The sequence below is a fragment of the Amblyomma americanum genome, chromosome 10 (genome assembly GCF_052857255.1).
Source record: "Amblyomma americanum isolate KBUSLIRL-KWMA chromosome 10, ASM5285725v1, whole genome shotgun sequence".
NCBI classification, from domain to species: domain Eukaryota; kingdom Metazoa; phylum Arthropoda; class Arachnida; order Ixodida; family Ixodidae; genus Amblyomma; species Amblyomma americanum.
The window spans coordinates 62,768,410-62,778,868 of NC_135506.1; the positions used below are offsets into that span (position 1 = coordinate 62,768,410).

Here is a 10,459-nt window from a genome sequence, read left to right on the forward strand (position 1 = left end):
GAAAAAGTAGCTATCACGATAATAAACGAGCGTTCTGACGGTGAGAAACGGATATTTTGAAACAAAGTTTCTTTTTTTTTTTCATCGTTCTCGGTCCGAGCACGGTAGGCGCACTTTTCCGTTCGGCTCCTCGTTGTGTTCGAGAAGCGTGCTTTGTGCACACAAGCAAACTCAGAACACGCACTCAACAAAGAGCAAACGAAGAAAAAACAGCAAAGCGAGATGCGCAAGCACGGGTGTGTCGATGCGGCTGCTGAAAAGCGTCAAGTCCTTTCTTAGCAGTGTGGATGTCTTTAGTCATAGCCTCCTCTACGGTTAAGTGCACTGTAACGCAAAATTAACCATTGAATAAGATAAATTAGATATTTTTTACGGTTTCAAAACTAAAAATTGCGTCAATTTTTTTATTCTTTGAGCTCCCTAGCTGGCGCTGCCGTCTGGGTTGCTCCTTTAAGCAACTTTAAAGCCGCTGACGGCCGCCTTTATTGCTACGGAACTTTATCGCAAAGGTCTCGACGCTTTGCCGTGTAGATGCGCGTCACGCGCCTTTGGGGCAAAGGACCTTAATTTCTAAGGCCTTACAAGTGCCCGTGTGACAGGGGTATAAGCTAAGACAGGAGAAAAGTCGGCTTCCAGCACTGATAGTAAAATTTGTCGACTGTCACCTCACGTGAAAGCATCAATGAAGTTGCTCACCATTAACATTCACTATATTAAAAGAAAAATGAACGTGAAGAAACAATTATGTTTTCACTCGAACTGGTTACTACCAGCACATGGAACCCGACACGCGAAAGGCCAATGGCTCACTTTTTTCACTGAAAAAAATATTTCCGGCCGAGCATAAATATGCTCATACCTTTTATTCAAGCAAAGGCGATGTTGTCATTTAATACTTCTGGCTCCCTATATAAAGCGGAACACATAGCTGCGTTTACCCAGGACTAGCAACTGATGGAAAGGCGCCACAGGTTGCACCTCACCACGTTTAAACATGGCAACAACACAAACACACAGCCACACATTCCGCATTTTAAAAGGGGGCAAAAAACGAAGAAAAGAAAAAAAAAGTGGCTGCCTCTCTGGTATCACCCATATGCATGCTGAACTTTAGCATCTGCAGGGTCTGGTTTGGTTTATGGGGGTTTAACGTCCCAAAGCGACTCAGGCTATGAGGGACGCCATCTGTCGGGTCTCTCATAGCTACACCCATGTGGGAAAAGCATTTCAAATTCTGCTGCTGCTGAGCGCACACTGCACGACAGTCTGGCCTCAAATGCTGCAACAGCAAAGCAGAAACAGTGAGTGTAAGTTTTCATCTCTTTGCTTATGCCTTGCTTCCCTTTCCTTCAATCCAACATTCCCCCCCCCCCACCCCCCCACCCTTGAGACCCCCACTGCTGTAACCCTCTCCCCTTGCTTTCATTTCTCTAATACCAACCTCCTCTGCTCTCCATTACCTTCATCACCCTCCCACCCTGCTCCTCTGGTGACAAGACAAGACTGAACTCCCCATCCTGGTTCGGGTCACAATGGGCGCCAAACAATGCACATCCACAGGCATCAGAGTATTAAAAAAATAACAAAGCAACTGAGGCCACTTGCAAGCCCTGGTGGTAGCGGAAAAGTTGAAAGCCATGCTTTGGGTCACGTTTAGCCAACTGCCTCTTTTTTTGCGAATCGCTTAAAAGGTTGACGTAATGTGATTCACAGCAGCTCATCAACTATATGCATAGTAACTCATTCAAAAGGAACAATGTTCTCTTTATGTGATGCAGCACCTGACATAGTGCCTCCCTTCTGCTGATGTCCCTAGACCAGGGGGTCTCACACAAAGCCTTGTTGTAGCAAGCTTCATATGGGGCTTAACGTCCTGTGTGGACACATGGGCTAGGTATGAGAGGCGCCACAGTGAAGGGTTCCGGATTAATTTAGTCTACCTGGGGTTCTTTAACGTGCGCTGACATTGCACAGCACAAGGAAGTTTTTGTATGCTCCCTCCATAAAAATGTGGCTGCCGCAGCCGGGATTGAACTCACAACCTTGGGATCAGCTGCCGAGCGCCAAAGCCCAACGAGTCACCGCCGTGGGTAAAAAAAAATTTGTAGTGCCTTCTTCTGCTTCATTCTCCTTTCATCATACTCTGATGACATATAGCCACAAATACAATTCCTTGATATATGCTCATTCCTGGTGATGTCAATAGCTAGCTAAACTTTGAACATGGCAGACAAAAAAAAAAAGGTTTGCAAGTGATCCTTCTTCCTTACGCTTTCCTGACTTATTTGCCTTGTTATTTTGCAACCAGATTTACATTTATCCTGATTTTGCTTATTTTTACTTTCCGCTTTCTTTTTCTAGGCTTTGAGCCCTCCTGCCAATGAATTCATCATCTCCTCGTTTCGGCAACCCGCCTCTGGGAGACCAAAGTGAGCTAATGCAGCACACTCACCAAGCTAAGTTGCTGCACTATGGATGATGACACTTTTGCAGTATACGACTGGGACACAAAGAAAAGTATAAAGATCACAGGCCGGGAAGTGTGGGTACCTGGTGAGCACGGGGATAGGGTCAGCTCCGGTCCCATTCTGGGACTCCCACTGCTCCAGCAACCGGAACAGCTCGCTCACGGAATCCAGCGTCCGGATGGGATCCGTGGCGGCGGCTCCCCCTCCGCCGGCCGCCGCCGCTGGCACCGGCTCCATGGCAAGGGTGGGACGACACCCAAGCCACTGGACACTGCCCCCGAATAAAAAGGAGGATAAAACACATTTTCCTAGGGATACAAATTTTTCGAGTTAAAGGCAGCCTGAAACCATGATGCAAAACTGCCTATGCTCCATTTCATATAAAGCAGGCAACGCTGCCAAACCTAGCGCACCTGTTCGCGCAGGCCAAGTCCGTGCACAAAAAGTAGTTCTCCATACAACCTAAGCAAACACAAGAATAATTCGTTCCGATAAACCTTAAGTGCCATGGCTGGCACCTTCTGGAATTTGTTTTTCCTCTTGCCACAATTTTGTCTTGCGGCTCATTAAGGCTTCGAGAAGCAAGAATGATACATGGCGACATGATACGCGGTTGGTAGGGCAAATTGCTCTTACTCAATCAGCGGCGAAAATGTAGTTCCCACTCACTGGATATTATAAACAGAGGGCCCGAACCCCGACCGCTTCTCAGCTCCAACCATGAATTTCAAAGCTAGCACACCTTTTGCACCGCTCTTTGCTTTCGTCCAAACTAAACGCTCATCGAAGTTTCGAGAACAAACGATATGCGGGGGAGTAATATGGTTTCGCGGAAGCACTATTTCCGCAGCCTCCGCAGCGTTGCCTGCTATGTATGAAACGGAGTATAGCTAAATTTCAGCACATTGCCTCTTGCATCTGATGCCGTTCTTTCTTTTCTTTTCCGTCCGCATCTCCTCCCATGCTTCTCCCTTCCACCACCTCTCGGTATTTGCTAGTGCACTGCAAAATATGCTAGCCGCCAAAACTTTGTGAAAGTTGCAACAAACACAAAAATTTCTTGTAACTACACCCGCAAACCTAGAGTCATAACATGCAGTCCAAGCTTCAGTGTTTGTGTACCGCGATGCACCACTGACGCATCAATATTATTGTCTGGTACAGATTCTCTCCCGCAGCATAAGAGGAAAGTAGCCACAAGGCCGCTCACATATGCAGTTCGATGAAGTAGCCAATAGTAGGCGATACAACTCGAAAAGTTGTACAGAGAAGATAAAAAAAAACAGCAAATATATACAGGTCATCCCATGTAACATAAACCAGGGCTAAAATCTGGCCCTGAACCGAAGAAGTACAGTTACTGTATTATAGAGTATTCATACGCATTTCTCACTTTGTACTGATGTAATTAACTCATTTAATGAACAATTAACATGCTAGCAAATGCATGGGAAAATTCAAATGCCGAGAAGTAGAGCTTCAAAAAAAGCTACACATGGAGCACGGTTCACATAACAAATTGCTCTGTATTTCACGTGAACAAAGCGTGGTGCAATACGTGTAACAGGTAGGTTGTTTTGAACCCTCTGTGCCAGGCAATGCTTCTAAACCAGCCTAGGTGTGCCAGACCTGTCTCCTCAACAGTACAGAACAACCTCAATCATTTCCTCTGCAGCCAATTTGCTAACTTTCTTAAGGCATTGACAAGTATTCAGAATAACAATATCTATCGTTAAATTAGGCAACAGGTGGCTTCTTTTCATACCCCATAACTTTAAGACAGGAACATTTTACAATCTCTGCCAAAGAGCCAATCTGTTTTACCAATTAGACTATTATAAACAATATCATGCCCTTCCTTTCTCAGTGCTACCTGTAACAATGGCACTTCACTATTAGTCTGACACCAAGTACTAGTATTCCTCAAGCCCTGGATCATAATATGAGCGCATCCTGATATTCTAGCTGTGAGGGTAACCCTGCATAGATAAGATCTGTAAGATGGGCATACTACACGAGATTCACCAACAATAAAGTATATGCATAACGCAACGCTGTACAAGGCTGGATGCAATTTCTTAAGTCACTGAATAGTAAATTCAGGAAAACCACTTGTAAAAGCAAACCTATCAAGGGGAAAAAAACTTGCATGACCTAGCCTACGCACTAAGCATATTCAGGGAGTCAAAAAATGTGAATTTTCGTGCTGCAATGCCACCAGTGTCGCAGCACATAAGTGTGAAAGCACTCATACACTAACCAACAGTTTCAGTTTCAGTTCATTTATTTCTTGCTACAGAGAGCAGTGGGCCCCGGGAAAAAAAGCCGTAGCTTGACAAGCTCCCGAGGCCCACAACATCCAGCAACAGTGGCGCCAATGGTCACATGCAAACAAGAAAGGCATACATAAACCTAAGGTATCTATGAATTAACAGCGAAAATACAAACTAAGTGCACGATATAACATAAAGGACAAGTAATATACAAAATTCAAAGCATGCACTGAAAGCATTATTTAAACATTCTATATACAGAGATTATAGCACTTAATTTCACTGCAGTGAACACATTGACAACGCATAAAAAAGAACAATTTTCAACATACATGAATGAAGACAACGTGATATTGGCGTGCTGGCGGGTTACGCTAAGCATTCAACGAGCCTGCATATTTCGACCGTATAGAAATACATAACAACCACAAACCATAAAAAAAAGAGAATTATTTAGTGAAAGAACGCCCGGCGGTCAGCATTGCTGTATTTATTAATGTCAATGCCTGCATCAAATAGACAGTTGAGTAATGCGGGAAGATAATATCTAAGCCTCTGTAGACCGTAGTTAGGTCATGGAGTGTTAAGGGTGTAGTGCCATGGACGGCGCAGAGGGTATGTAGGCACTAGGAGCTCAAGATTAGCGATTTGAGATATTGTTGGAATTTTGTCCCGTTTCCTGTTTGTATCGCAAGGACAGACGTATATCATAGAGACTAAATATTCTCGGCACGTTACTATTGTAAAAAAGGGCTGCGGAAGGATAATCATATCGTTGGTTGAAAATTATTCTTAAGGCCTTCTTTTGAAGGAGGTAAATATTTTGAAGAGTGATCTTTGGAGCAGTTCCCCAAACTAGGTTGTAGTAATGCAAATGTGACATGAAGAGAGTTTAAAACTGAGGCAGTTTAATTGAGGTAGAGAAAAAATGGCGATATTGTGATAGTACACCAACTACACGAGCAACCTTATGGCATATATTATCAATATGTGTATCCCAGAGCAGTTTTTCTGTAAACCAAATTCATAATGTTTTAAAGCTGTTCACAATTTCTATACTACTCGAAGCATAGTAAAGTTGTCTGGAGAAACTTAATATTTTTCCTTTCGGACAAAACAACATTGCTTTCATTTTCGAAACATTTATCTGTAGAGCATTAGAGTTTACCCAGTGGTCAAGCGCTGAAAGCGTCTTATTTGCAAGGATAATGAGGTCATCGTGGTTGTAACCACTGAAGAATATGCTTGTGTCGTCCGCGTATATTATAAAGTATGCATTCTTATTAATAGGGACCCAGAACCTTGTCATTGCACGTACTTTCACTGTACATACATACGATCTTGTGCTATTGCCTAGCAAATAGTTACTGCCCGAGCTTACCCAAGTTACTCGGGTAAGCTCAGGTAAGTTCAGAGGAGGATCGCACCAACTGTGCAAAAGGTTGCTTGACAAGAGCAACATGGGTTGCACAATCCCTACCGGTGGCTGTGATCTGTCAGTGCAATGGCGCATCACTTAACCGCTTTGCCACTATGCTGGTAGTGGTATGAGGACTCTCTGCCATCTATGAATGTTCAGTAGAGAATGACCAATTCTGCATGTATGGGCATTAACCCTCTAAAGATAACGCGCCATATCCTAAAGGCGGAGCTTAAGTATTCCCTCCAATTGAAGAATGAACACCTGCTTTCGCACGTCTACATGGTTTAACTATGTTAAACCCCTAAGAACTTTTTAATTGAACTACTACTTCTTATGTTTAGGTTTCAGCAGACGAAAAGGTAGCTACAATGTAGAACTTGACTTCAAATCAAGTGAAGCGTACAAAAAACTGCAATATTACAGCTCATTGTTCATTTGTTGTCACTTATGCCCCTGAGATAAGCTGGCCCTTGCAAATTTTTCAGCACAGTGTATGAGCGAGCCTTATCTGCGTAACTGCTGTTATTCTATCTGCTACGCGACTTCCTTTGAGTAAACACAAGTGATTACACAGGAGACGACATACTATGCTTGTTATCAAAATACAGGTCAAAGAACGACCTCTTTTGTTATCGACAGAAGCCTTGGGTCAAAATGTCGTGGTACCCCACCGCCACCTGAGTTGCCAGAAGGACACACAAACATAAAACATGTGGCATGCAGTGATAAAACCTCACGCACCAAAAGTTTCGCACAGTAATCCGAGAAAAGAAAACACCGGGAAACAGTTGTAACTGCTGTCAAACTAATAATACATACATACTCTACTAAGTGTAATACTTGTAACGGTACTGTAAAATACTATAGCGTGCTTGCGCAAAGTAGCTGAGCGAATGTAGAAAAAAAAACCTGGACAAAATGAGTTTTTTATAACATGCACTCAATGGTGATCACCTCACAGAAACATTGTGCCTGACAGAGCAAAGAATACTCGCATGTGCATTCAGATGGTGGATTACAATGAGAATGCAGCAGGACTGCCTACTACCATTAGAAATGGTGCATGAATTGAACCCACAGCTTGATGGCACAAGTTAGCAAACCAGCATGTCATTCCATCTCAGATCGCCTTACATCCACAAGCAAATGACGCGAACTGAATCGAAACTGACACGTTTAGAGCATATCAAGCACTCGTCGAAGCAAAAAACTGTAATCCTTGCTGTTGCAAAACAACAATGGCAAGTAACTGATAAGATAGCAGTTCCTCAGTAGTTCACTACCCTCTTCCCTTTGCTGCAATACTTCCGAGAGGCTTGTTTTCTTGAAATACTGGCATTTAGGTACAAGCCTTACTCACGAAATGGGAGTTTTTTTTAAACCGACGTTATGGACCGCGAACATCACTTTATGCCCGTGAGAAATCAGAGCCTGCACGGTCCATTATGAAATGCAGAAACGTAAGAGAAAGCATTTTCAGCATTTGGTCAACGAAAGTGCTTCATTTATGTCTCAAATCGTTCGCAAAAGGCTCGATTCGAATGTGTAGTAGCAAACTGCGTCATAGAAATGAGCTGAACTTGGCTTCCACCGAATGCCCGCCTTAGCGCGGGAAGCCCGGTACGTAAACAAAGTTCGAGGCTCTGCGAGTGTTCACCAAATAAAGACAAGCGAGAAAGAAACGAAAAATAAGAATTTGGGGTAAGAAGCGATTGAGCGCGAATAGCTATAAATTCTCGCTTTGTTGGGGCACTTCAGACGAACCGCCGAAACGATCAGGTCGTCGCCGCTCGCGCCTGTCCTTGACGGCACCGAAGATCTTTTCCAAGTCCCTTCCACGGGTAAACAAGTAATTAGCAATCGCTCCGTCAAACGTCGAATCAATGATCAGACGACATTCACTAGAACGATAGTGCAGACAAGTTTTAGACCAGTTCTTGGTACGAAGGTGGGAAAATATGAAAAAAGGTGGCAGACGACAAACTTCAGAACAGCCGGTAAACGCTTACGAAACTGTACGAAACCAGTTTGTCAACACGAAATGTTCCTAAATCAGCAAACATGACCACTTTACAAGCTCACAGATTACTCGATCAGATTTAAGGATTGGAATGAGGATGCTATAGAAGCTTGTTTACTAATTCCACAAACAGCCCGTTTCGTGAAACTGGCCGAGAGGCAGTTCAAAGCACTTCCCAAGGATGATTTTGAAGCGGTCAAGTTTGAAGCAAGGGCCAAGCATCAACGAAAACTTGGGAGGGTGCGGAGGGGGACTTACAGCAATGAATGGGGCAAATCAGCTGACGGCAGGGAAGTTTGAACGAGTTTGGGAGTACTCTGAACGACAGGCACTGCTTCTCTTACATGGCTTCCGAGGACGTCCGCCGCGACGACACGCTATCGAACGCATCGAGACGACACCAAACTGTGCGGAAGCGGCAGCAATAAACAAGTTTAACGGACCGACGCTTAACCCTAGCGCATTGTCGGCTCGGCGTTTGCGACTGGGACTAAATGATCTGCTAGTCTACGCTGTCCGGACATGCACGTCTGCAACGTTCGCCTTGTGAGCAGACGGTGCGCTGGCAGTACGCGCTGTACGGCCAGTACACGTTGGCTACTCACCCGGGCTGATGGAAGATGGAATCCGCTGCTGCTTCCGCGGCGCCGGTCGACGACGAAGAACCGACGGGTAAACGAGCACGCACCGCGAGCGCGGTCGCACACCAACCACCGCGGCTGCCACGTGCTTGGCTTCAGATGCGAGCCAGAGGGAGGCGCGACAATCGTGCCTTGGCCTGACGGCCGAGGAAAAACGCCGGTCTCCCGTGCGTCAAGCGAACCTTCTCGAAGTGTCGTCGCACGTAACGAAGTAGTCCTGTACGCGCACCTGATGCGTATCCTTGACACGAGACTGACACCCGACCGGCTTCGGTCCTCGCCGGACTCCTTGCTTTTGCTTATTTGCGTCGCAAAAACGAGCCGCCGCCATGATGACTGGTTTGCGCATGCTCGCGCTCCGTATTTTTGGAGCGCAGTTCACTGAACCACTTTTCTGTTTTCTGTTATTTAGAAATCTCTTATTTTCATTGCATAATAGTGCTTCAGTAGCTTCATAATAGCTGATTATTAGGACAATACCTGTTAGAGTACTTGGAGCTTCTGTTAAAATCGTAAAGATGGCGCGCTGTGAAAGGCTGTGGGAGAAAGCGGGAATGTTCAAATCATCCTAATTGCGTGAAATTGCACGGACCCCTGAATCCAATCCACGGAGCTGTGCTGACGTGTCTCGCATGGGCTCCCGCCTCGAAGCCACTTTTCGGCAGAAAGAGTCAGCCTTCGGGCTCGAATATTTTGGACGACATCCGGGCCATTGTCCAGTGCCTGCTGCAGCCGGATTTTGCCAATCTACGGACACCTAGGCATATTGCCGGCTGACTGCCGGCCTAGCCATCGAGCTCGACCTAGGTCGTCACCTCTCCGCCGGGAACTGAGCGCCCAGGGACCCGCACAGATGGAGTACGCCGTGGAAGGCGAGAAAATATCACCGTCGGAGCTCGAGGCCGGAAAATGGGAAACCATTCTTCGTTACCGCGACCGACAACGAGGCCTGAAGAATAAAGGGCCCGCATCAACCGACGACGAGCCTGCGCAGGGGCACGGCCAAGGCAAGTCTAATTCCAATTTTCCATCGCGAAAGAACGGGAAGAAGCTACTTGCACTCAGCAAGAAAGCCCTTCTCCCGCGCTTACCGACCGACGACTACAAAATCGTCTGCCGACCACAAGGTTGGAATCTGAGGGACTTTGCGCCCGGACTACTACTCTTCTGCGCCTGCGAGGTGGCCAGGCTGCCGTATGATACGGTGAAGAATGAAGACATTATCAGAGTCAATACGGCCAACAACACCTTTACGCTATGCACGCCCGATCGTCAACGGGCGACTGCATACGCCAATATTGAAAAACTGAAAATCCAAGATCAAACCTACAACGTAACGTCGTACGTGGCGGCGCCCGAAGACTCGGTAAAAGGGGTCATTTACAACGCCTACGCGGGAGACTCGCCCGAAGCGGTTCGCCAAGGCTTCGGAAACCGAAACGAAGGAATAGAAGTTGTGGATGCCCGAAGGATCGGGAAATCCAGAACAATACAAATCACCTTTTTTGGAAAGAAGCTACCCAGCCAAGTAATCTATCAGTGCGGCGTCTTTCGGGTCCACCCCTTCAGGGAGCAACATGAGGTATGCTACAACTGCAGGAGAGTAGGACACCGGGCCGATGTCTGCTACAAAC

At 45.9% G+C, this 10,459-nt stretch overlaps 1 protein-coding gene across 8 annotated transcripts in view; it reads right to left on the reverse strand.

Moving 5' to 3' along the window:
* The window catches only part of mahj (LisH and WD40 domain-containing protein mahjong), a 74,653-nt gene extending 65,483 nt beyond the window's left edge, over window positions 1–9,170 (reverse strand). For all 8 annotated transcript variants that reach the window (XM_077640820.1, XM_077640819.1, XM_077640817.1 and 5 more), the window contains exons 1-2: window positions 8,790–9,170; window positions 2,551–2,739 (exon numbers count right to left, since the gene is read on the reverse strand). In XM_077640820.1, coding sequence (XP_077496946.1) covers window positions 2,551–2,705 — 155 coding nt within the window. In that variant the 5' untranslated portion in view covers window positions 2,706–2,739; window positions 8,790–9,170. The remainder of the gene's footprint in view (window positions 1–2,550; window positions 2,740–8,789) is intronic.
* Between the last annotated feature and the right edge of the window lie 1,289 nt (window positions 9,171–10,459).